General features: G+C 57.0%; 1 protein-coding gene across 1 annotated transcript; it reads right to left on the bottom strand.

The window, feature by feature from the left end:
- Window positions 1-4,110: 4,110 nt before the first annotated feature.
- On the bottom strand, window positions 4,111-25,707 carry HPS4 (HPS4 biogenesis of lysosomal organelles complex 3 subunit 2). Its single transcript, XM_041003797.1, has 14 exons — window positions 25,595-25,707; window positions 23,480-23,831; window positions 21,295-21,385; window positions 20,455-20,598; window positions 18,163-18,270; window positions 17,798-17,914; window positions 17,579-17,673; window positions 15,617-15,689; window positions 13,953-13,989; window positions 13,245-13,341; window positions 11,898-12,747; window positions 6,934-7,066; window positions 6,526-6,634; window positions 4,111-5,001 (listed from the first exon to the last, which is right to left on the bottom strand). The coding sequence occupies exons 2-14, from the start codon at window positions 23,518-23,520 to the stop codon at window positions 4,830-4,832; spliced, it is 2,067 nt and encodes a 688-aa protein (XP_040859731.1). The 5' UTR covers window positions 23,521-23,831; window positions 25,595-25,707; the 3' UTR covers window positions 4,111-4,829.
- Window positions 25,708-25,754: the final 47 nt, after the last annotated feature.

Genomic DNA, 25,754 nt, shown 5'->3' with positions numbered 1-25,754 from the left:
CTTGTAGCCCAGAAGGGTACAATAGGCAGGGCTGGCTCAGTCTGAAGCCAGGAACCAAGTGCTTCATCCGGGTCTCCCACATGGGTGACAGGGGGCCCAAGCACTTGGGTCATCTTTCACTGCTTTCCCAGGTGCATTAATAAGGAGCTGGATCAGAACTGGAGCAGCTGGGCCAGGCACCAGTGCCTACATGGGATGCCTGTGGGTGGGTGGGATCCTTAGGCTCTTCTGAGACACTCATTTCAGGCTGGCACATGTACATCCTGGAAACATTGCTTTCCATTCCTGAAGCCCTTGGAACCGTGATTCAAGCAACTCAATGAAGACGTTGGGAAAAGACCCCATGTGTCTTATTTTTTTTTTTTTAACCCCCTAAGGAAGAATGAATGAGCCGTGATCTTCCTTCCAACTGCGCTCTCCAGGCCCCTCACAGCAGGGTCCCATGGCAGGCAGGGTAAAGTGGCAAAAGCAGCAAAGCAGGGGGACCAGAGGCAGGTGTGTGTGTGTGTGTGCACATGCGTGTGTATGTATGTGTCAGGAAGGCAGTGTGCTTAAATACTCAGCTCACCTAAAAGGCTCATTTTGCTGCAGAACATTCTGCCAGTCACCGTGTGGGGCCAACCCCAGATCACTCCAGGGCCCCTTGGGAGCTAGGCTGTCCTTGGTGATCATCCCCACCCACAGGCAGAGCCTGCCTGCCTGCCTGCCTGCCTGCGGCCCAGGTCCTCCCTCCATCTGCCTCCTGATCCAGGGCAGCCATTATCCGCCTCCTCTCTGCTGCCAGCAGCCCCTCCCGCAGCCAGTGCTTCCCACTGGACCAGTGGCCACTCCCCTGCCGATGTTGAAAGGTTCCCCGTGGCCCAGCACTGTAGCCTCTGCTCCCTGCCCGTCTCCCTCCCCATGCTCCATTGAAGGATGGACAGTCATGGGACAAACACCAGCTTTGCAAGGGTATGTCCGTTTCTTGTGGCGCTGTCACAGGTGGTCGCCAAGCTGGGAGGTGCAACATGAATTCATTTTCCCGGAGGTCCCAGCTCCTAAATCCATTTTCCCGACCCCAAGTCAGTGCGCAGAGGCCCTTCCTGGGCATGCTGGCATCTGGCGGCTGTTGGCTTTCCCTTAAGCCCTGTCTCCCCCAGCCCTCTCTCACAGGCACATTTGTGTGGGTCTTTAGGGTCCACCTGGCTAATCCTGGCTTGTCTTCCCACCATAAGAGCTCAGACGCAATGCCAGCTTCGACACACAAAGTCACACACGTTGCCAAGGCTCCCAGAGGAGGGGTGTGGGGAGGACCTGGTGACTCTGGGACCACCCCTCAGCTCCCTGCAGGTGCCTGCTACAAAGATCCTCACAGTGGAGGAGGGCACAGCATTGCCTGTCTAATTAGCAGGGGGCTGGGTGTCAGAGGCACCAGAGAGTAACTTCAACAACACAGCTGCTGAGGTGCACAGACAAGCTGTGCCTAGGGGAGGGGGACCTGATGAGGTCCAGCATGTCCCCCGACCTTGCCCAAGCCGAGGCCTTCTCCCAGTGGGGGCCTCATCGTTGCTATTCACACAGCTGTCAGCTGCTGAGTTGCATCAGGGACTGACCTAAAACAGAGCCTCTCACGGCCTCCCCTCCTGCTCTCTGCTGAGGCCGAGGCCCTGAGCAGACTGTGGTGCTGGGACACCGTGGTGGGGCAAGTCAACTGTGATGCTGCTGTCCCTTGAGGGCCCAGCCACTGAGGGTGATGCTGTGACTTTGAGGGTATGGGCCTGGGCCATAATGCCATGTCCGGGGTGGGCCCCGAAATACTGGAATAGGAAGAGAGGGTTTAGCGCTCCTTTTGCCGAAGCGTCCAGGCCACAGTCACCGTGCCTCGGATGGGACACCTGCAGCTGCCGGAGCCTGTGACACTGATGGAACCAGTGAGTGGCAGGGGGCCTCCAGGGCAGAGATGACACACTGGGCAAGCAGCAGAGCCCAGGAGATGGCTCGCACCTACCCCAGCACGCATCCTTTTCCCAGCCAGTCCCGGCTGCACGACACCTAGGGGCCCCCTTCCATGCGCAAGAGGTGGGACGCCTTAGGTTTCCGTTTTGGTGGAGAGCAGAAGAAAGACCCCCCCTCTCCCCCAACGTATCCCAGCATTCTGCAACATCTGCTGGGCTGCAAGTCAAAGCCAAGTTGGCATCTTCAGTGGGGGAGGGAGGCACCCTCCAGGCTGACGAACCACATGAAATTGTGAGGGAGGGGGTCGCCCATCCCTCTGCATCCTGGCACACACATGGAATGACCAGGGAGACTCTCGTGTTGCCCGACCCTCCAGCCGCCCCACAGGTCTCCCCATACCCACCCACCCCGGTACATGGGACCCATGCCATCCTGTCCCTCCTAGGAAAGCTGGGCGTGGTGAGGGCAGGGAGGTCGCAAGTGGGTACACTGGGGCACACCCTGGGGAGGCCACCATCACATGAGAGTGTCTTGCTGTGGAGACACCTGGAAGAATGGAGAGAGGCTGGGACAGGGCCAAGGGGAGAGGAGACCCAGCTGGCCATTGATGCCACCCTGGCCAGCGGAAGGAGGGGACAGCTCTCCTTCTTTTCATTGTCTGTCCTGGGGATACTGGCATGTGGCCTGGAGCTTTGGTTTCACCTGGAGGCCTCCATTTCTCACTATGAGGTTCTCACCATGGGGCTGCCTGAGCATCCTGTCGCCCCCAGAAAGTTTCAGTTCCAAAGGACCCAGTGCAGGAACCTAGTAGTTACAAGTTCTCGCCTTGCATACTCCGGGATCCCATATGGGTACCGGTTGTAATCTTGGAGGCCCTGCTTCTCTTCCAGCTCCCTGCTTGTGGTCTGGGAAAGCAATCAAGGATGGTCCTAGGCCTTAGGACCCTGCACCCACACGGGAGACCCAGAAGAGGCTCAGGGCTCCTGGCTTCAGATTGGCTCAACTCCGGTCATTGTAGCCACTTAGGGAGTGAATCAATGGATGGAAGATCTTCCTGTCTATCTTTCCAATAAAAATAAATAAATCTTTAAAAAAAAAATTTGTCCAGAGACACCCTCGTGCTGCAAACCCTTGCATTCGCCAGGGTGGCAAGAGCAGGTGCTCTGACATTCTGACGGTGCACACTACACATCAGCAGGTATGCAGGCAGTTAGTGTCTTTCAAAATGTATGTGAGGGGCTGCCATTGTGGCTCAGTGCATGAAGCCCGCCACCTACGATCCTGGCATCTCCTAGGGGTGCCAGTTCACAGTGTGGCTGCTCTTCTGATCCCATCTCCTGCTAACACGCCTGGGAGAGCAGCAGCAGATGGCACAAGTCCCTTGGGTCACTACAGCCATGTGGGAAACCTGGGTGGCTCTCGGGCTTCTGCTTTTAGCCTGGCCCACCCATTGTTGTTGTAGCCATTTGAGGAGCGACCCAGCAGATGGAACACCTTTCTCTCCCTCTCGCTGTCTTTCAAACAAATAAGTAAAAACAAACAAAAAATTTACAAATATTTATGGATGGGGCCCAGCGCAGTAGCCTAGTGAGTGAAGTCCTCGCTTTACATGCACTGGGGTCCCGTATGTGTACCAATCCCTGTCCCGGCTGCTCCACTTCCCTTCCAGATCCCTGCTAGTGGCCTGGGACAAAGCCTTGGGACCCCGAACCCACGTGGGAGAATCGGAAGACATTCCTGGCTTTGAATTGGCTGAGCTCCGGCTATGGCAGCCACTTGAGGAGTCAACCAGTGGATAGAAGATCTTTCTATCTCTCCTTCTCTAAATCTTTCCAATAAAAATTTTTAAAATATATGTATTTATGGATGGACATATATGTCTTTGAGAGGCCGAGAGGGAGTGATAGAAAGAAGGCAGGCGAGTGGGGGGCCAGCCCATCCATTGGGTCGCTCCCCAAGTGCCGGCCAAGCCAGGAGCCTGGAACCCAATCCAGGCCTCCCGCGGGTGCAGCAGGCGCCATCTCCAGTGCCCTCCAGGGGGCGCAATGACAGGTGGAGCCAGCTGTGAGGTCAAATGGCCAGAGGCACACATCTTTCCCCTCTCCGCGTGCGTGCTGGTACCTGGCCGGCAGCGCGGCCCTGGGCCATAAGTGTGGGCGTGGGTAAGCTTTGAGGCACGGTCACAGCTCCTGTGAAGCCAAGATGTGCATGTGACTGATGGCAGGACGTGATAAAACGGGCTCTTGTCCGCATGTGTTTCATGTATTTGTCCTATGCTTTCTCCCCCTCCACTTTTTGGACATTTGTACACTCATAGTTCATCTATAATGTATTTTACTAAAATTGTTCCAAATTGCCTCTACACATAGGTGGACCTGCACAGTTCAAACTTGTGCAGTTCCAGGACGCACAGGCAGCGTTCAGGGATCTACGCTGAGAACACGCCGGCCGGTGGGAGGCGTCTGGGTAACAACTCATGGCCGCATCACTGGGGCGTCGGCCCTCGTGCCTCCAGCCTGCTGCTGGCTGCACAGACTCGCTTGGGACCTTCAGTCTGTAGGAAACTTTCCGGGCATGACATCCTGCAGGGCCAGGGAGGGCGTGGGAGGGACCCGCAGGGAAGACAACGGCCAACCCCTTGAGCTCAGCAGGACACAGAATCCAGTCCCCATCCGGGCTCTAACACCGCCCATCTGGCTGAGTGATTGATCGGGTGCTGTGTCCATGCCTGCTGCCCCCACAGGACAAGCCCCATGACCCGCTGTACGGGAGCACCAGGAACCCTGAAGTACTGCCATTGAGTTCCAGGAAACGCAAGCAGAAGGGAAGGCGCGGCCGGTGGGAGAGGCGCCGGTCCCCTTGGCGGGCGGCTCCTGCTGGAGGAACAGCCCAGCTCAGAGCAGGTTCACCCCGTGCTTCAACAGCTTCTGCTTGGCTCTGCCAGGGAGGCTGAAGGCGCTGTCCTGGGGGTTGGGGAAGCCTGAGCTGCGAGCGGCAGATGCCAGCTGCTGGAAGTAGGTCTCCTGGACGGGGTTACAGCAGGCGTACACGGCCGTGGAGGCATTTCTGTGGGGGCGGCAAAGCACAGGACAGTCGCACGGTGCCCCCGCCACCTCAGCCCTCAGGCCTACACCACGTGCTGGCTCGCGTGTGACTCATCCACGCTGCTACTGACTGCCCACCCCCCTACCCTTCTTTCCTGTCCGCAGAGCCTGAGGGGCTCCTCCCTGAATACATGAGCTAGGCACCTGCTTTATGGGTGACGTAGCAGCCCTGCATAATAGCTGCCATGTGCCGTGGACAGTAGTGTAATGACCCCGTGTGACAGGGGCCTGAGGCTCAGAACGAGGCCGTTGCCGCATGGCCTCCATAAGGCTGTGAGGGAAGGATCAAACGCTTCTCCAGAGCAGGTGAGGCTGGGTGGGCTGGGGGTGCAGCGGCAGAAGGCCCCCAACACTGAGAAGGAGGCGCTGGACAGACCCACATCCAGCAGGAGAGGGTGGCCCCTCACCCCCACCCAAATCTCTCCCCTAGCTTTTCTTTCTGGATCTTTGAGGGGTGTGCGGGCCAAGGCCTCCTATGGCCATGGGACACTAGGTGGTTCTGTGTGGATGGGGACTGCGGATCCCAGCCCCTATCAGTGCCTATGTGTGCCCTTCTGGGTCCAAGCCTTCTTCCTTGCACGGTGGATCCAACACGAGTGTGGGCCCTGGCTGGGGTCTTTTTAGAAGCCGCCAGCTCAGCATGACGTATTAATTGCTAAGCACTTGCTAAGCAATTAGGAATTAGAAGCTTACACGACTGCAACCACACCCATGCCTGGACAGTCACCTGCAGCTGCCTACCTTGACACTGACGCCCAAGGACAGAGGACCGCCACGGGTATGAGGTGGCTGGGGGAGCAGCCGCTGACCCCTCACATGCTGCCACCCCCACACCAGTGACTCTAGATGCACACGGTGCCCAGGCAGTCTGCCCAGGGCAGCTCTGAATTTGAGCTGCTGAAGAGCCCTTGGTGACAGGGTGGGCAAATGAGACACAGGCTGGAGGTGGCGCTGGGTACCCAGCCTACAACTTTCCTAACAAAAAAGAACGCTGTTCTACCATAGCTCCTGGGAGGCACGCTCGGTGCCTCCCTCCTTGGGCACAGGGGCAGCCCCTCCAGTGAGGCCTGCAGGCTCTCCTCTGTGGGATCTCCATGACTTGTGGGGGTGTGAGGGGAAGAGAGGGTCTTAAGGAGCTGGTGTCGTGGCACAGTGGGTTAAGCCATTACCAACGATGCCAGTATCCCATATGGGCACCGATTCAAGTCCCGGTGACTCTACTTCCAATCCAGCTTCCTGATACTGTACTAGGAAAAACAGCAGCAGATGGTCCAAGTGCTTGGACCCTGAATCTATGTGGAAGGTCTAGACATCCAGGCCCCTGGCTTCACTTATTGTGGCCATTCCATTTAGCAGCAGATGGAAGATCTCTATCTTTCCCTCTTCAAGACAGGCAGGCCTTGAACCGAGGAGCTAGAATGTTCTTCCCCGACTCCGTGGGCAGAACCATGGACAGAAGCTGGGACAGTGGCTCAGGCAGGCTCACCTGACGGTCATCTCGTACAGCGCAGGCAGCTGGGCGAAGTCGGAATGCATGAGGCTGACAGCCTGGAGGAAGCGGCGGTCCTGGGCGGTGGCCACCTGAGGCAGGTTGGCTGGCCAGAGGGGGACACGGAGTTGTAAGGGGACACACCCTGCCCTCCCATCTCCCTGAGCTCAGGGCTGTACCGGGGGTGAGAGGACAAACTGGGGAGGAGACTGGGCAGAGGTCCCGGGTCCTCCCCTAGCCAGTGTACGGCCAACCTCACCACAGGCTCCTGAGCACATAGGAGTTGCTCTCAGAGAACCAGGGCCAAGGCAGAAAGGCCTCGGCCAGGCTGACTGTCGACCATCCCTTAGCGGCAGATACTCCTCACCCCCGACCGCAGCCCGGTGCCCCGTGTGGGCTCCTCACCCATCAGCAGGCTCTGAACGCGGTCGTAATGCGTGAAGTTGTATGTGCTGCTGGCAGGGCTGGCCTCGTCCGCGGGCAGCGTCTCTCGCAGGTGTACCTCCAACCCGTTCAGGGATGCCAGGCTGCTGTGGTACTGTGGGGCAGAGCGAGCGGGATAGGAGACGGTTGTGGGCCAGCAGGAGAGAGCTGGCCGGGGCCCTAGAGGGCATTCTCTTTACATCAGGGATGTGGCAAAAAAAATGAGTATCTTAAGATCTCAGGGGCTACTGGCTTTAGTCACATGGACTGTGACCTGCGCTCCACTTGTTTTTAAGAGCACTAACTTCCACTCTGATGTACTTTTATACATAAAAGATTGCGCTGAAGAAATGTTAGGAAGAGACAGGCAGAAAAATGCAGTCAGAAAGGCAGGATGGGAGTGGAGAAAATGACAGGAGAATCAAACAGGGTCTCAGCACGGAGGACTGGCCACTGTCACCACCCCGGGAATAGCTCCTGACCCAACACCACCAACGACGGGACTGCCATCACGGCACAGACTACTCCTCTGCCTGTGGTGCCTGTTCGTGTCCTGGCTGCTCCACTCCTGATCCAGCTCCCTGCTCACGGCCTGGGAGAAGCAGTGGGAGATGATACAAGTCCACTGGGGGCTGGATGTATGTGGGAGACCCAAGCAGAGTTCCAGGCTCCTGGCTTCAGCTGCTGTGGTCATCTGGAGAGTAAACCAGTGGCCAGAAGATCCTTTTAATGCTGCCTTTCAAAATCATCATATTCAAACCTTCACAGACATGGGACTGGCCCCCGGGTTTCCCAGCAGGTCTGGAGAGGGCACGAAATGGGAGGACAGAGTTTTCTAGCCTCGGTGGCTCAGAGGGGACACCCGGGGAGGAAGGCAGTCAGACAGGAGAGGCCCAAGGCCCTGCATTTTAAGACCTTTCCCAGAGAAGAGCTGTGTGCAGGCAAAGCTGGACACACCATGCTACCCCACCAAGTGCCACTCTCTGGGGCCGACACGAGTGAGTAGCTGGCCTCCCCAAAGAGCACGAACCGCCTGCGTCGCCCTCATTCTGCATCGGCCCTCTAACGGCTGTGTGGATAATGTGAGCCCGGAACCACAGTCCTCGGCCTGACAGTGGTTCTGGAATGCTCCCTGCCGCGGCCCCTGGCTCTGTCCCACCACACGGGACTCTTCTAGCCATGTGACCTCCAGGGCTGTCTTTCTCTTTCCACTGGCAGTTGTGGCACCACTGCAGGCCTGGGGCGTGGGCTAAGTGCCAGCCGGCTGCTCCGAGGCAGGTGTGTACATGTAGTGGAGGAAATGTGATGGGGCCTGGGGGGGGGGGGGATGATGCTGCCCCTCCCTGAGTGCAGAGACCCTGTCCGCACAGTTTTCCCAGGGCCGAGGGGACGTACCTGTACGCACAGATGCGGCGATGCAACTGAGTCGGGAGGCTATGGCGTTATCTCTGCAAGCCTGTTTGAGGCAAATTCAGTTTCTGATTTTGTTTTGTATAGTTATTTAAAGGGCAGACAGAGGGACGGAGAGCACCCCTCTGCTAGTTCATTATCCAGATGGCTACACAGCTAGGGGTGGGCCAGGCTGAAGCCAGAAGCCCTGATTTCCATCAAGGTCTCTCACATGAGTGCAGGGTTGGTCCTCTGCTTCTCTGCTTTCCCAGGTGCATTTCTTGGAAGTGGGACAGTCAGGGCTTGAACCAGCACTCATACGGGATGCCAGTGCCACATGTGGAGGGTTAACCTACTGTGCCACAATAGCAGCACTTAAGATTGGATTTTTTCTTCTTGTCCCAGCCAACAAGTCTGACATTCAAGTTTGCGTTTCACATGCAGAAGAGCTGACTCATGTAATTAACAGGGTTATAATCATTTGTGACTGTCTGAGGAGCCGTTTGGTGCAGAGCTGAGGCAAGCCATGTGCCCCAGTGTTCAGCAGTGGATACCAGAGCCTTACCTAGGGGGCTAACGGGCATCCTCGGTGGCTGGGCAGCCCTCACGAGCAGGAAGCCAGCCACAGCCTCACTCAAGTTTCCAGACCTCAGTAAAACCATCATTTCTCCCACCCTAATCTGGTGCCCAGGGCAAAGGACAATGACCACAAAATGTGAACAATGCCAAAAGTCCATTTCTGTGACAGGCACCGAGCCAGCTTCCAGAATCTTCTAATTTGTGCTCAAGATAAAATCATTTTACTGTAAGTATAATCACAAGGTGTTATGTGTGGGCAATTTGTCACTCATTTATACAAGGGATCAGCAAACCATGGCCCCGGGGATTAAATCCAGGCCAGGCCAGTTTTGTACAGACTGAATGCTAAGAACAGGCAGCCAGGGCTGACGCAGATGGAAGCTAGGAGCCAGGAACTCCAGCTGGGTCTCCCTTGTGGGAGGTCTAGGCCAAGCACTCGGGCCATCTTCCACTGCTCTTCCAGGCAAGTTAACAAGGAGTTGGATCGAGGGCCTGACAGCCTGGCCTTGAACCAGTACTCCAGTACAGGATGCCAACAGCTGGTAGCTTGACCCACTACGCTGCAATATAGAACCCGGGTTTCACATGTTTGTTTGAGAGAAAAGGCAGACGAATAATCTGACATGGGAAGATGAAATGAAGTCAGAATTTCTGACTGGTAAACCAAAGCGTTACAGGAACACGGTTAAAAGGAACAAGCGGAAAGTGAGGACTTCGGGCGAGGTGAGGTGCGGTTTGCCAAGCCGACGTGTGCCATGTATGGTCGTAGGAGGGGTGGAGCTGGGCATGCTCCCGGAGCCTCTGGCCTCTTGTCTGCACCACAGCAAATGGCTTGCCTGTCACCTGTGAACGGCTTGATGTCACTGTGCTTGTGGCAGAACACCACGCAGCACACGCTTCCCCCGAAGCACAGGTTCCCAGCAGAGGGGAGGAGCCTTCTCGCACCTTATGGTAACACGCTCACAACCAGCTGGACACCTCACCTGCGGCCCAAGTCCTCAGGTGGCAATGAATCACCGATCTGCCTGCTGTATTTCAAGGTCAATGCGACGCTCCTGGGCTTTGTGCCTGGGCCTGGCGGTGGCTCCATGCTGCCCCCTGGTGTGGGCCTACTCTGTTCCCTCTGAACTAAGTCCAGCTCCGACCCCTCCTGGCTGCTCCCGGCTACTGCTCCCCTGAACCACCCTGTACCCTGCCTCTCATTTCTGGCATGCACGGGAGGTAGAAGTGAAGATGGGAGGATGGCACTGTGGCTGTGTGTAACGTAACCAAGAGAGGTCACACTCACGAGCCCGTCTGGCCTGGAGCTGGCCACCGGGCAGGGAGCCTGGCTTTTGCAGACAGCAGCAGAGGGGAAATGGGGTCACGCATCTTCTATGAAGGTCTGCAACGAGAAGGCTGAAGAACAAAGCCTTGCTAATCACAAGCCAGACTCTGGCTCTGGTAAAGCAACCCACAGACTCATCAGCGTCAGCTCCCCCACCCCTACTCCTCTTGAGACAAGACCGGCTTTCCTTCTTCTGCAAACCCATAGTTTGCTTTTGGAGGGCCTCCCCTAGCACCAGGATGCCCTATACAGAGGCGGCGGTCACAACAACACGGGGTGGGGGACCCTGATGAATCAAGTATGACAGCAAGAGCCATCCACTGCTTTTTTTCACCTGCCTCCCTCCCGCCACAGCAAGGGCAAGACAGGGAAGGGACAAGAGGCTGGGGCAGTGGAAGGAAACAGCAAGAATTCTGAAGCTGCCGCCTGCGTTTTGCTTTGTGAAACAGAGTTGCGAGGCCTAGGCCTACGTGCCCCATGTGTTGCAAGGAGGGGCTAAAGGGAGCATCCAGTTAGGCGGTATCATTTCTCTTGGGAAGGAGAAGAACCATGCACTATCCACTCTCCTGCACCCACAGGCCGGGCCTGCAGGCCAACAAGGCCGAGGTGCAGCCCCCTGCAGAGCAGAACACCGAGTCATGGCAGGACGAGTGAGGACAGAAGACGCTAACACGCCCCGGCTCAGCATCCCCGCCTGTGGACAAGGACAGGTGTGCCACCCGGCTCCGGAGAAGAGCAGTCTCCGTCCAGCCAGCCAGGGGCTCTGTGCTGTGCGGCCTGCCCTTGTCTGGGCTCCAAGGTGACCTGTGCACTGATGGCGGGGGAGGGGGGGAGGGGTAGGCGTGAGCCCTGCATACTAATGGGATCAAATTAGAACAATATAGATTTAAGAATAAAAACCAGGCAGGCCCCAGGATGCCATGTGCCCTGCAGCAATTTCCACCTGCTGTTTATTTCTGCTACGGTTGTCCCTGCCAACTGCAGCCCTGGCTGTTACTATGGAAACTGCATCTTTGGCACAGGCTCCCGCCCCAGAGAAGGTCAGTTTACTGTTTTAGGAGGGGAAGCAGCTGGCAGGGATCAAGCAGAGCCCCCAAGAGCCAGGCACGACTTGAGATATGCTGGGCACTCTAGCAGCTTCTGATCTCCAGAGACCTGCGGAGCTCTGACGGGATGTGCAGGTTCTCCAGGGAGCTCCTGGCCCAGGCTGGGGGTGTGCCACAGGCCCTGGTTTCCAGGAGCTGTGGAGCCTGAAGCCACCCAGGCCAGGCAGGCAGGCGGTCAGCAGGGGGCAAAAACCACAGCTGCGCATGCGTCCCTGCCTGTGTCACTGCAACAAGAGGGCTTATCACCAACACCAAGAAATGGGGAACCAGGCTCACGGGACAAGAGCTCGTGGTGGAGATCCTGGTTTGAGAGGGGCCTGGCTGGCACTGCCAAGTCAGGTTTTCCCACCTCGAGTTCTACGAGAGCAGAAGGGAATGCGAAGCAATGCTGGAGACGCTTTGGTGGCAGGCCCTGGCGTCCTCCTTACTCCCCTGTGACCCTCCATGGAGACAGACTCTGCCCTCAACACCCGGCCCAGGGCCACAGAGCTGCCGGCAGAACAGGCTGGCCAGCCGTGTGTCGGGAACAGCACGGGGACACTCACCACCTCCTCGATGGCTGCGCTGTCAGCCAGCAGCGACTCTTCGGCCAGCAAGGACAGCGCCAACCCCTTGACGCTGTGCGTGTAGAGGTTCATCCGCACGAGACCCACGCAGGGCTCCGCTGGGGTCGGGCTGGAGTCGGAGCGGTCCACAGGGCCCAGACCTGACTTGTACTGCAGATGGGGCATGGAGTGGCTCTGGGGGAGCCCATCCGGCCCCTTGTCCAGACCCTGCGCCCTTCCAGGAGGTGTGCTTCCTCTCTGCCTGCCAACAGAGCAGGGTGGAGATGAGGGCCAGCTGTTCCCCCTGGGCCGACGGTCGCTGTCGCGAGGGAAGTCTGTGCACAGATTCAAGGCTCCATTCGGGGTGCGGGCCTCAGGCAGGGAGGGAGGGAGAAGGCTGCCAGCAGCTGTGTCCTCGGGCAGCCTGGGCTTTGGGTCACCGGACCTGTGGACAGATTCCTTGTGACAAGGCACTTGTGACAAGGCTTGGCTGTCGGAGGCACCTGTGTGTGGGCTGGCACAATGACCTGGGATTGCTACGATTTCCTGAGTTTCTGGAATGTGGATTTCTGACAAATCCGGGTCATTTACCAGAGAGCAGCTAAGGCCCGGCTCCTGGCCTCGGGCACTGCCGAGCAGCCCTGGAGGCCCCAGGTTCTGCAGCTGTCCATTCTGCCCCCTGCCATCCGACCAAGCCGGATCAGCAGATGGGGGCCGCAGGGTGGTGGCCAGCATCTGGGATACAGATTCCACATTCCCAGGGATGTTTACGCTGGGGGATGATACGCTCCAAGCCCTGGGAGGGTGCTGGGCCGAGCCGTCCTGGAGTTTGGCTGGAGACGTAGGAGGGCTGTCAAGGAAAAGAAAAAGACATGAGGAAGGGCAGGCAACATGGGCTGAGGGCAGGGAATCGGGCACAGGTGGCCACCTGGGGATAGTATAGGGACACCAGGAGTGGGGAGAAGGTTGGCTGGCTGTAGGGCTGTCTGTAGGGGAAGGGCATTGCCTATGACAGGAGCCCCTGGGACAAGAGTCACCAGAGCCAGCGGGCGCTGAGTCAGGCCTGACTGGGTGCCAGGTACATACCAAGCTCAACTGACACAGCAGTCTGTGGCAGAGAGGCTCCTGGACCCATTTTACAGACTTTGAAAACACTGAGTCTCAGAGAGGGAGCGTGCTTGTCCAGGGTCGCACAGCTGCTGGGGCACGTGCAGTCTGACAGCCACGCTTCGCAGTGAGATCACACTGCTTTGTATCAGTTCATGGCTGTAGCAGGTGTCAGGGAGATGGAGCTGAAGAAGGGTGAGCCATGGGGGGCAGGGGGCCATCATGCGAGGGGAACCTTACCGAGTCATGCGCTCCACCGGGAACTCACGCAGACGAGTGGCTTCCTCCTCGGTCAGGAAAACCGGGATGATCCGCACGTCGGCAGGGAACGCCGCCCCTGCCAAGCGCAAGGCAACATGGTCCGAGCTCGTCCCCGGGCCGGAGGAAACAAGGGGCCCTACCTAGTCCTGTGGTCCGGGTGTTTAGCCCAGCAGTTTAAGATGCCCATTGCCCTAACAGGTGCCCTGGGTTTGAGTCCGGGTCCTGGCCAGCAGCCGGTGTCGACTGTGGGAGGTAGATCCCCGCCACCCCACGTGGGGGACCCGGCACGAGATCCCAGCTCCTGGCTTTGGCCTGGTCTAGACCTGAATTACTCCAGGCCTTTGGGGGCATTCCTCTCTCTCAACCTAGCCACTAGTCAAACTCAGAAGGCAGGCGTGCGCACTGCGCAGGCCCAGCAGCAGGAGAGGATGCCACACCGCATGTCCCCAGCTCGGGAGAGGATCAACACTCAAAGCCTGTGAAGTCGGAAGATCCCCCCCGAGGAGGACAGACTGTACTGAGCTCAGGGGATCTGAAAGCAGCGATCCACAAGGACTAAGATCGTGACCTTGGGCATGGGTGATTCTCTTCTCGAAGCTGCTTCATCAGGAAGAGGGGTGACGAATGTGAACACCTGGTGGGGACATACACGGGGCGGGGGGGGGGGGAACACGGCTGATGACTCACCTGCTCCCGGCGGGGCCTGCCTTGCTGCGGGAAGTCTCTGAGAACAAACACAGACCCAGTCAGCGTCTCACCCTGCCTTACTCTGCCCTCGGCCTCAGCATCGGGAATCACCACGCCATCTGTTCCCACAGCTGAGCCAAGCCCAGAGAGCTTGTCCCGACCACAGGCTGAGGGCCAAGCAGATGGAGCCCCAGGCTCCCCAGGCTGAGGCTGCAAGAGGCTGGGGCCCCGGGACCCATGCAGGCTGCAAGGCAGGGGCTCCACCCCAGTTTCCATGGTGCTATTAAGTTCAAATTCTCTCCTACTTCTCCACTTGGGGAATAAATGCAAATATTTGCCCTCTCTTACATATTCAGTACAGTTTCCTGCTTCTATAACATAGCCATGTCTGTCCTAATCCATGACTCAGAACTTGCATCAAGTTTATCAAAATAAAACTATGGGGGCCTGGTGCGATAGCATAGTGGTTAAAGTCCTCGCCTTGCACGCACTGGGATCCCATATGGTTGCAACCCTGCTTCCCATCCAGCTCCCTGCTTGTAGTCTGGGAAAGCAGTCGAGGATGGTCCAAAGCCTTGGGACCCTGCACCCATGTGGGAGATCCAGAAGAGCTCCTAGCTCCTGGCTTCAGATCGGCGCAGCACTGGCCGTTCTGGTCACTTGGGGAGTGAACCATCGGGTGGAAGATCTTCCTGTCTCTCCTCCTTTCTGTATATCTGCCTTTCCAATAAAAATAAATAAAATCTAAAAAAAAAAAAAAGCCACAACTATGGGAGACCTGGGACCCTGGAGGCAGAGGGTGTGACCTGAGCGTGCGTGCTATCACAGATCATCCTCACTCATGCTGGGTCACCCTGGAGGCCGGCAAGCTCACCTTCCTCAGCTCAACTGGGGTCTCCGAAAGGGCCCCTCAAGAGGAAACCCAAGCCAAGCAAACACTGCTCTTCTAGCCAAAAGGGCTTTCACTCTTTAAATGACAATGGACTGGGGCTGGTGATACGGCACTGGCATTCCATATGGATGACAGCTTGGGTCCTGGCTGCTCCACTTCCCATCCAGCTCCCTGCTAAGATGCCTGGGGCAGCCGCGGCAGTTGGCCCCACTGTTTGGGCCCCTGCAGCCACATGCAAGACCTGGAAGAAGCTCCTCCCTGGCTCCTGGCTTCAGCCTGGCCTGGCCCTGGTCGCTGTAGCCATTTGAAGACTGATTCAGTGGAAGGAAGCTAACTCTGAATTCCTCCTCTTTATCTAATTCTACCTTGCAAATAATAATAATTTTTAAAAGTGTTAAAAAGAGCACATATTTTGGCTAGAAGTGGCTTACGGGGTTGCTATCTTCCAAAGCCCCTGTGAGGATACAGCCTGCCTATCTCTGAGAAAACTTGACACCTGTTTTCCCTAACAGCCCTCCCAGGGGGAAGGTGGGTTCTCAGCCTTCCACTTGGCATGGCGAACCAACCTCCCAGCCTGCCCCATGGAAGAAAGCATCTCCTCCCAGCCGTGCCACAGGGAGTCCGGAGGACATTATACGGAGCCAGCGGTCCAGGGCTACAGCGGCCACTCCTGATCCATCGAGCTCTGGGGCTCGGAGACTCAGCCCTGCCAGCTGAGGCGACAGGTGCTCTGGGCAGAAGATTACAGCCACGAGGCCGGGCTTTACAATACCTGGTCCTGGGGTGTGGTTCGGTGCAGCAAGACCTTGGCAGTGAGGGAGGGCGGGAGCTGCGTGCTGACGATCCTAAGGGGTGAGGCACAGGAGTAAGAATGGTGTGAGAAGGCCCCAGGGGCTCTCTGTTTCAAAGGGGTCTGGTATCTCATGTGGCGGAGGATCCTGGGGACACGACCGCTGGGAAGGTCACTGTCGGCGGTCCTTACGCAGGGCCTTACTCAACATGCCCAGTGACACTCAGTGTGTCTGAGCCCTCGAAGCTGGCGTGTGCCCAGATGTGTGTGCGTGCATACGCATTACAGGAAGATGGGAAAAACGAGCAGACATATGACCCCTGGTGCAGCACTGACGTCACCACCACTTGTGACACCTGCGTTGGAGTCCCACCACCTCCACTTCCGGTTTCAGCTTCCTGCTAAGTGCACACTTGGGGAGGGAGGCAGTAGATGAGGGTTCAAGTGCCGGGGCCCCTGGCACCCACATGGGAGACCAGGATTCAGCTCCAGGCTCCCGGCTCTGCTCTAGTCGCAGTGCTGGCTGTTGCAGGCACTTGAGCAGTGAATCAGCAGGTGGCTATTTCTCTACCTTGTCCATAAAAAGAAGAGGGAAAACAAAAAAGAAAAATATAGAAATGGGTCTCTTAAGAAAAAAAAAAAAGCCAACACGCTAAATGAATGTCCAGCAAAAAGAAAACAGCCACGTGAGACCGTGGCAGAGCGCTCTTCCCACGCACAGGTGCGTCGCTCCACATCTGTGCAGCTGCGGCTTGGGAAGCACACCCTCTTTGCTTAGCGTGACGCCAAGTCCACGGCCTTGCTGGACGCCTCCACACGCAGGTGTGAGAAGAGGGAGGGCTGCTCGGGAGACGGCGTGCGGTGGGGACAGAATCTGAGGGCAGGAGACTGGATGGGGGTCTCTCATTTGCACTTTGTGTTTCTCTGCTGGCTGGTGTTGTAGTGGTGAGAATGTGTTCACGTGTTAGCTGCCTCATCTAAAATGCATAAGAAACTGCATGACCAGGGACACTCTGTGTGTGTCACGGCCACGGCCTTCGGGTGCCTAGGTGCCCCACGAGCTGACACAGAGCCATCCTGATGGAGGGAGGAAGAGGGAACCCCACCTCCCACATACACACACCCCAAGGCCTGAGCCTGGTCCCTCCACATCCATCACTTCAATCCGTTTGCCAGACGTGCTCTCCTTCCCAGCAGACAAAGCTAAGGTTGAGCACCGTGCCCAAGGTCACACAGTTGGCAGGACTCGGGGCGCAGCCCACGGGGGCCCACGGGTGCCTGCGCTCAACAGCCTCTCCCAAGCAGCCCGGAGCACTTGGGCAGCTGTACTGCCAGCCGGTCGGCAGAGAGCTTGAGGCCCACAACAAGGGCCCGGGGAGAGCAAACCCTCGAGCAGAGAGAGGCCCTGCAAGATGCATGAAGTGGCTCTTGGGCAGCGTGGGTTCACCAAGAGGCCCTTGAGCCCTGTGAAGAGCTGAGCGAGCTCTCGGAGGCCATCTGAGGGACACACACACACAGCCAAGGAGCTGCAGGCAGCCTGGATACAAGCACGCATGGCTGTCCTGCACAGCTGAGCCACAGCGAGCATGCCAGATCCCAGGCAGCAGGAGGATGGCCACACCAGGGTCCCCGGCCCTCTGCCCACACTGCTGGCTGCTGGCGATGCTGTGGGGGGCTTGCGTCAGCACTGTGCAGACACAAGCGAGAGGGCAGGCCCTGCACAGACCAGTACGTGGATCCCTTTCACGTTTCTAACTCTCTCCTGGACACGATCTCCAGCACTGGCTGCAGATCAGCACTCAGTCAAATCTCATCCCCTCATATTTGCTCAACTGGGTCACTTGAAGCTGGCCAGAGACCACACACCCTCCCCAGTGGTGACGTGTAGGTGGCCGGGATGGCCCATCCTGCAATAGAGGGGACGAGGGCTCCAACGCTACTCACAGTCCTTTATAGAGGATGCAGCCCGCGAGGACGTGCGGGGCGCGCTGACATGTCTGCAGGATGAGGGCAGCCTTCAGCAGCAGCAGCGGCTCCACCTGCATGGGGTCAGGCATGGCCACCCGTGAGCACGCTCCCAGAGAGCAAGGGGAGAAGGAAGGGGGCAGTAGGGGACAGGCCTGGGCAATGCAGTGTATCACACAGTGGGAGGAGGAGCTTTACTTTGGTTCGGTCCAGGTTCCAGAGGGAATTAAAGATCTTGTGCAGGTCACCGGTGCTCTGTAGAATCTGCCGGATGAAGTCGTCCCACTCCACACTCAGCTCTTCCCGGGAGCGGATCTGAAACAAAACAACCCGCCATCAGCCTGCCAGGGTCGGGCTCTGTGGCGGGGATCTCAGCAGCCCTCCACACTGCCCCTCCCCCGGCAGAGGGCCGCCCTGGAACTCCCTCCATGCCCAGGAGCCCCGACTCCAATCCGATACTCGCCCTCCCCACGATATACACACAGAGCACCCGGGGGGCTGCCCACCTGCAGACAAAGGAACCGGAGAAGGGTTCCGGGGCCTTGCTACGGACTCGGGCATACCTCGTAAGCCAGGGACACGGGGCCGTTGTAAAAACGAAAGAGCCCGGTGAGTTGGTCCAGAAAGCGCTCACAGCTGACATCGGGCAGCTCCACGGCACAGCCCAGCACCTGTCAAGAGGGGAGCAGAGAAGACGGGCTGTTTCCCCTCTCTGAGTCCCAGCCCAAATCCTCAACTCCTGGGCTCTCTGGCTGGGCTTCCCTGGCCCGCTGAGACGGATCCTCCAACCCTGCTTGCTGCCCAAGCTGACATACCCCCTTCCTTCCTACTCCCCTGCCTAGACCCTTTGGGCCCCACCGCAGAGGCCGGCACCTCTCAGGTGCCTGCCTGGCCTCCTGCACACCTTGCTGGCCTCTCTCCCGATGCCCTGCACTGCAAGGGCTGCCGACTGCGTGTGGGCACTTGAAGGACAGTTTCTTTACAAACACTCCACTGGTCGCACGAGGGCCATGCTGTGTCTCCAGCTGGACCCGGTCCCCCAAGGGCAGGAGCTGACCGAATCATCACGGTCCCTGGCCTCCAAACTGCTGAGCCCGGTGTCTGGCTCCATGGAAGATAACTCCTTGCTCAGCGAGAAAGCCATCTGGCCATACGCTTAAAGGGCCTGCGAAAAGCTCAGCTCCCTCAACCCGGTAAGGCTCCCTCTAAGAACCGAGCCTAAGGGAACCGTCAGGATCATAAACTAGTCAACAACAACGAAATACACTGAGAAAGAATGCCGTGGCCGTGGGTACGGCGCGGTGAGGACCTTTCCTTGGTTCACTGATGGCCAAGATGAGCACTCGTACCACGCTGGCCTAGAGGACTGCTCACTTGGCAATCCCGGCCACAGCCCTGCCGGCTTTTCTTTAACTCTCAAGAGTTACTTCTACAGCGGAGGGACAGAGGACCTAGAGAACAGCCCTACAAGCTGTCTTGGCAGGGCAGGGGGATGTGGAGGGACGGTGGGGGGGGGGGCGGGGAAGGGGGAAGAGTTAGAGAACTGGATTGTTTGTTTTCAAGATGTGTTACCACGCCTAAGGAAGCAAAACAAGGTGGGGTCTGCAGAGATCGGCAGAAGAGTTTACAACAGAAGCACACTGCACCGACCACCTGATTTGTGACTCGGAAGCCAAAGCGATCCAGCCAGAAGAGAAAAGGTTTTTCACCGCTGGGACAACTGGGTGTCCAGATGGCAAAAAAAAAAAAAAAAAAATGACCCTTGGGCCCAGCACCATAGCCTAGTGGCTGAAGTTTTCACCTTGCATGTGCCAGGGTCCCATATGGGCATCAGTTTGTATCCCAGTTGCTCCACTTCCCATCCCTGCCTGTGGCCTGTGGAAGCACACAAGGATGGCCTTGGGACCCTGCACCCGTAGGAGAGACCTGAAGAAGCTCCTGGCTCCTGGCTGCGGATTGGCTCAGCTCTAGCCATTGTGGCCACTTGGGGAATGAACCAGCAGATGGAAGGAAGATCTTGCTCTCTGTCTCTCCTTCTCTCTCTGTAAATCTGACTTTCCAAAAAAATTAATAAATCTTTAAAAAAAAAAAATGACCACTGACTTCTACTTATACCATTCCTAAGATGAATTAAAATCAAACTCTAAAATTTAAATCTGATTTTAAAATTAAAAAATACAAAGCTCTGCACCCCCCCACAAACAAACAAACAAACAAACAGAAAACTGGAGACTACTGTCTCCACAGCAGTAGGCAATGGTTTCTTGGATAGGAAAGCAATAATCATATATGATAAACTGACCCATCAGGCCCCATTAAAATTAACAACTTCCCCTCCAAAGGCATCATGAAGGAAATTAAGGAGTTGGGGTGGGCACTGGGGTGCAACAGGTTAAACAACAGCTTGGGAACCTACACCCCGTACTGGAGTGCCTGGTTCAACTTTCATCTCTGCTTCCCATCCAACTTCCTGGTACCATGTGCCCTGGGTGGCAGCAGGTCACGGCTGAAGTCCTTGGCTCGCTGCCTCCCACCTGGGAGACCTGGAAGGAGCCCCTGGCTCCTGCTTTCAGCTTAGCCCAGCCCTAGCTATTGCGGGCATGTGTGTGTGTGTGTGTGGGGGGGGGGGCGATGAACTAGAGGTTCTCTCCCTGTCATTCCGACTTTCAAACAAACACAACTTGTAAAAGAAAATAAACTTGTAAAAGAATGAAATGGAAGGGAAGATGTCCGGCTAGCAGCAATGACATTGGCTGGGGGTGGAGGGGTCTGTGTCCCCCTATCAGACCGCGCGATTCCAGGGCCCGGCTGTGCTTCCCACCCAGTCCAGCCCCGAGCCTCCCCGGTCCACTCACCCAGAGGAAACTGCCGTCCACCTTCACGGCGAACTTGAGTTTCCGCAGTCGGATGAGGGCTGGCCGAGAGCCAGAGATGTCGGCGATGCAGCGGACGACGCCGGCGATCTGTCCGCACAGCAGCTCCTGCTGGTCGAGCAGGGTCTGCGGGAAAGGACCAGATCCCAATGCCCGGGTCAAGTCCTTCGACTCCTGGGTCGTGGCCGAGAGCTGGCCAAGGTGTGCAGGCCCGTTCCGGTCACTGTTTTCACACAGCCCACGAGCTAAGAATGCTTTTCATGTGTTCTAAGGCTTGTAACAACCACCGAAAAGAATACTCTGTGCTGGAGAACCTGGCGTGCAAAAACATTCCCGACCGAGGCTTTTCTGAAGTCGGCCGATGCTGCCCGGGCTGATGGGAACGCCCACGGCAGACAGGGGATGACCACCAAGCTGGAGAAGCTCGGGCTTTTGTCCTCATTCAAATCCTCAGCGCAAGCAGCCAAGCTGGATCCCCGCTGCCTGCCGTGTGGACATGGAATCGCAATCTCTCCTGTCCAAGCTCTGCCTTGTCTAGCTGTAGGCTGCAACGGAGACCCTGTGCGCCACTGTACAGAATCCTTTACTGGAGAAACCCAGTGTGCGCCTACTCAAGGCTCCAGAGCTGATGATGGATGGAAGACAGCACAAGGCGCCAAGCCACAAGGAAGTCAGTAACCAAATCCAGGGCATGAGATCTGCCAGCGCACGAGCAAGCTGCAAAGACGCCGGCTGCCTGCCTGAGCCAGGCTGCGCTCGCGTGCACTCACCCCTCGGGAGGCCCTGGGGAGCTCACCCCACAATCAAAGGCCGCCTCCTTACCTGAGTGGGATAAAAGTAACAGATGCCTGCCCTCGTTGGGTCTCCTTCTTCCTTCACCTTGGAGCCGTCATACAGGAAAAAGTAATTCCACCTGCCAAGAGAAGAGAACGGGGCCACATTGCCTTTCTGCCAGTGACTGCGGCATTTTACACGCCGCATCCTAGAGCTTGGCTCCAAGAGGGCTCCCTCAGCACTCGGGGTCTGAAAGCCTTCTGATGGCCCCAGAGGGGAAAGGGAACCCAGAAGCGACAAATAGATAAAACTATCATCTCTAAGTGTGGGGGAACCCAGCTAAAAATAGGGCTCTCTCTCTCCAGTCGCAGGACCAACCGCCTGAAGAGACACGAGTGGTCACAGGAAAAGCCAAGTGCCCACACGACAACTCGCACTTGACCTACACAGCCACACTGGCTGTGAGCCCCCTGAGAAGGAAGCTGAGTCAGGGGTGTGTAACTCAGACGCACCCTTCACAGCTGCTCAGGGCACGAGCCTCTGCCAACAGCCCGTGCACCACGCGACTCACACTTGTGGAGGGCGCACCACTGCACACGCACCCAGCGGGTGTGGGGCCAACGTGCAGTTCCAAGGCTGGACAGGAAGCCTGCGAGGACCCAGCCCGACAGGCCATCCAGTTACAGAGGAACAGCCAGCTCCTGGCTGGGTAAAACCATCCTGGGCCCTTAGGGACTGACCAGACCCCATGAACACAGAGCACAGAAAGCTCTGTCTTCTAAATTTTCATCGTCCTTGGTTCCCCCCTAAAAACTCTTGGTTCTGTTCTGCAGATCCACTGTCATTGTTCAACATTTTTTACCCACTTACTACTTGAAGCTCACAAAGTAGATTCTCTAAAGACTAGGATTCAGCTTCATTCCTGAAAAGCAGATTTTTAAAAAATAATTGAGTGATGGGCCCGGCACTGTGGCCTAGTGGCTAAAGTCCTTGCCTTGCATGCCCAGGATCCCATATGGGTGCTGGTTCATATCCCGGCTGCTCCACTTCCCATCCAGCTCCCTGCTTGTAGCCTGGGAAAGCAATCAAGGATGGCCCAAAGCCTTGGGACCCTGCATCCACAGGACAGACCCGAAAGAAGCTCCTGGTTTCAGATCGGCTTGGCTACAGCCGTTGTGGCTACTTGGGGAGTGAACCAGTGAATGGAAGATCTTTTTTGTCTCTCCTTCACTCTGTAAATCTGACTTCCCAATAAAAATAAATAAATCTTTAAAAAACAGATCTTGTATCAGCTGGTTCACTCCCCAAATACCCGCAACAGTTAAGGCTGGGCCAGGCTAAAGCCAGAGAATCATCTGGGTCTCCCACGTGAGTTTTGGTCTCTGTCTCTCCTTCTCTGTGTAAACTTTGCCTTTCAAATAAAAACAAATAAATATTTTTTAAAAATCCTCCAGAGCATGGCAAAGCCAACTAGGACTGTGTGCCTCTTGTCCCATGTTCCTCGCGCTTGGAGGGAAGGTGCCCCTGGCTCCCGAATGTCCTTTGAAGTGACTCCACATACACTGTCAGTGAACCCTCTGATTCCGGGTGGATCCCACCTCTCCCATCCTGCTTCTGGCTGCTCGCTGCACTGAGGCATGAGACCGGATGAACTCACTTGGGGTACAGGAGAGAGGGGAGCCCGAGGCAGACAGCAGATGGGCCATACCACTCCACACCCTACAGTTCCTACAGCGGCCAGCCCTCCATTGCCCAGAGCGAAGTCTGCCAGCACTCCCGTGATCATGGGAGTGGGCTGCGTGGGGAGGCTGTGGCCAGCTTCTCCGTAAGTTCCCAGCAATGTGAATCCCATGCGGCAAGACTTTTAACACAGTGCAAGCATACTCGCTTTCGAGAAAAGTACTCCCTCACACTTGGGGAAAATGGCGTCTCCCCCCACCCCCTTTAAATCAAGCTAGAGCAGGCTTCGTGGCATGGTGGGTGAAGCCACAGCTTGTTACGGTGTCCCGCCTCCACTTTCGATCCAGCTTCCTGCTGCTCCGCCTGGGGAGGCGGCAGATGATGAACCGAGTACTTGACTTCGTGCTACCCATGTGGAACACCTGGAGGGAGCGCCTGGCTCCTGGCTTCTGTCTGTCGTGGGCATCTGGGGAGTGAGCCAGCAGATGAAAAAAAAAAAAATCTCTCTCTGTGTCATTCTGCCATTCGAATACATAAACAGAGCCATACTCACCAGGAGCTTGCCTTGGTCTCCGAGGCCGTGGAGGTGGCCATTTACTTCCCAGGGGACCGCATGCCCTTCCCCTCCGTCTTCTCTTCCAGGATGACGTCTGTCTCCCCAGCCTAGTGCATCCGGGCGACTGCTGCCACCGAGCAGCAACACTGCAGCATCAAAGTGTGGCTTCCCTTCCTTGCAGACTCCCCGGTCCCATGAACACCTCTGCTCCTCTTGGCACTCGGTGAGGGAAGGCAACACAAGGAATTCCCCCGAGCCTCACGGCAGCTGTCAACCTGGCCACCTCTTCACGCTTCTGCCTGGGAAGTCTGAATTCCCAAGACTTGCCTAGTTCAGATTCAAAGCCATCCTGGCGGGGGGGGGGGGGGGGGGGTGTTTCAGAAAGCTCCAGAAGCTTCCAGTGTAAACATCAAAGCACAAGGAACGGATTATTTCAGAAACCCAGCAGCATGTGACCGGGCACGTGACTGGCAGAGTTCAAACGAATACAGTGCTTTCAAAGAGTTTCCTAATTTGGGGGGTGGGGGGGGGGAAGGAAATTATATTTCAAACTTAAAAAAAAAAAGGTGGGCGGGAGGGACTCAGGAGTTGAGCCTGGGTGGGTCCCCTCAGCAGTCACAGTACACGCACCACCAACCTCACAGACATAAAATGAAACAAGTGTGAGTGGAGAGAGAAGGCTCTGGGTGTTTAGGACAGCTGTAACCATCAAGCGGCTTGGCCACTGTAGTCATAAAAGAACCCAAATTAAGGAACTGTCACCCCGCCGGCCACTAAGAAATCCAAACGCGCCGAGTCCCAGGGACGGCCAAGTTTCCCAAAAGCAAGAAGGAAAAACGTGTCAAGTGGTTTCCCAAAACTCCCAAGAGGAAGACAAGCGGGTGCATGCTAGTGTTTGGGCATCCGAGGGGATCCCAGCTCTGCGATCATTCACTGTCATCCGGGAATCTCAGACTCCTGCAGGCTTCCGGCTTCCGGAGCCCACCAGGTAGGTCACAGTGTTAAGCGGATGCCTCCGCCAAGCCAAAATCAGCCTCGCAGAAATCTCTGCTCCCTGGCCAGCTGGGACAACAAAGCAAAGCTAACTCCTTCCACCTAACAACCCTGGTTGACTTCAAGAGTGAAATCTGCAGGGTGTGAAGAATCAGTGAATTCTCTGCTGAACGCAGCGGGATCCCATTCGGGCACAAGTTTGTGTCCTGGCAGCTCCACTTCCCATCCAGCTCCCTCCTTATGGCCTGGGAAAGCAGTACGGCCCAAAGCCTTGGGACCCTGCACCCGTGTGGGAGACCCTGAGGAAGCTCTCTGGCTCCTGGCTTCAGAATGGCTCAGCTGCAGCTATTGAGACCATTTGGAGAGTGAACCAGCAGATGAAAGATCTTTGTGTCTCTCTTTCCCTCTGTTTATCTGCCTTTCCGATAAAAACAAATTAAAGAAAAGAATGTGTAATTCCTACTGGCCTCATCCCCAAGCAACAAAGTTTAGAATGCACTGCTTGTAGGAAGCCCCCTCGTTCATACTTCCGCTGGAGACAGATAACTTGGCTGGCTGGCCATGATCTCCATCTGACCCCATCTATGGAGCTGCACCCTACAGCGCGGGTCGAAGTCATTCCAGGCAGCTCATCTAGCTGCTTATGTAGGAAGGGGTGCGCTTCAGCTCCTGAACTCCAGGAACAAGCAGTTCCTCCCAATTCCTAGCTCCCAGGGATCCTGGCCCTTACCCTGGGAAGGTCCCCCACTCTCTGGTTTTGGGGAAGACCCGGAAGACGCCTGTGACGCTGAAGGGATGGGGTGGAGGAAGGCCTGGGTTCGCGCTGGGACCTGAAAAGGTTCCCGCAGCCTTGGACGACCCGACTCAAGCACAGTGAGGAAATGGGCAGAAAGGGAAAGCTGGGGCAGGAGGGAGAGTGGCCGCGATGGCGGAAACGGTCAGTGGGTTGGAGGGGCTGGAAAAGGGGTGTCAACAGGCCGTGAAGGGGCAGCAAGTCGCCCAAATTTGGGGGAGCAGTGGCTACAGCAATGCGTCCGGTCTCAGCGTCAGGGGGTAAAGGTTTGGGGGTCCCGCCCTCCGCCCCGGGGAGTCCCCGCGCCTCCAGCGCCGCCCACCCACCAGAAGCCACAGGCAGCTCGGTGCTCGAGGTTCGGGGCTCTGAGCCCGGAATGTGGACAGCGGCGGCGGCGGTAATGGTGGTGATGGTGGTGACGGTGGTGCAAGGGAGCACCCGGGATCACGCGCCGCCCCGCCTACCTCCCCCCAGAGCTGCGGGCGG

Source organism: Ochotona curzoniae, unplaced genomic scaffold, assembly GCF_017591425.1.
Source record: "Ochotona curzoniae isolate NIBS_2020 unplaced genomic scaffold, NIBS_Ocur_1.0 scaffold_274, whole genome shotgun sequence".
Classification (NCBI taxonomy): domain Eukaryota; kingdom Metazoa; phylum Chordata; class Mammalia; order Lagomorpha; family Ochotonidae; genus Ochotona; species Ochotona curzoniae.
This window is presented reverse-complemented; position numbering and strand designations above follow the sequence as displayed.

What these genes read in the sequence shown, in the direction of transcription:
- HPS4 (XM_041003797.1), bottom strand. Translation starts at nt 23,520, where the DNA reads ATGGCCACCTCCACGGCCTCGGAGACCAAGGCAAGCTCCTG. An exon ending in TGCATCCTCTATAAAGGACT is followed by an intron (nt 15,690 to 17,578) that starts GTGAGTAGCGTT and finishes CTCACCCCTTAG; the next exon opens with GATCGTCAGCACGCAGCTCC. An exon ending in CGTTCAGAGCCTGCTGATGG is followed by an intron (nt 6,635 to 6,933) that starts GTGAGGAGCCCA and finishes CCCTCTGGCCAG; the next exon opens with CCAACCTGCCTCAGGTGGCC.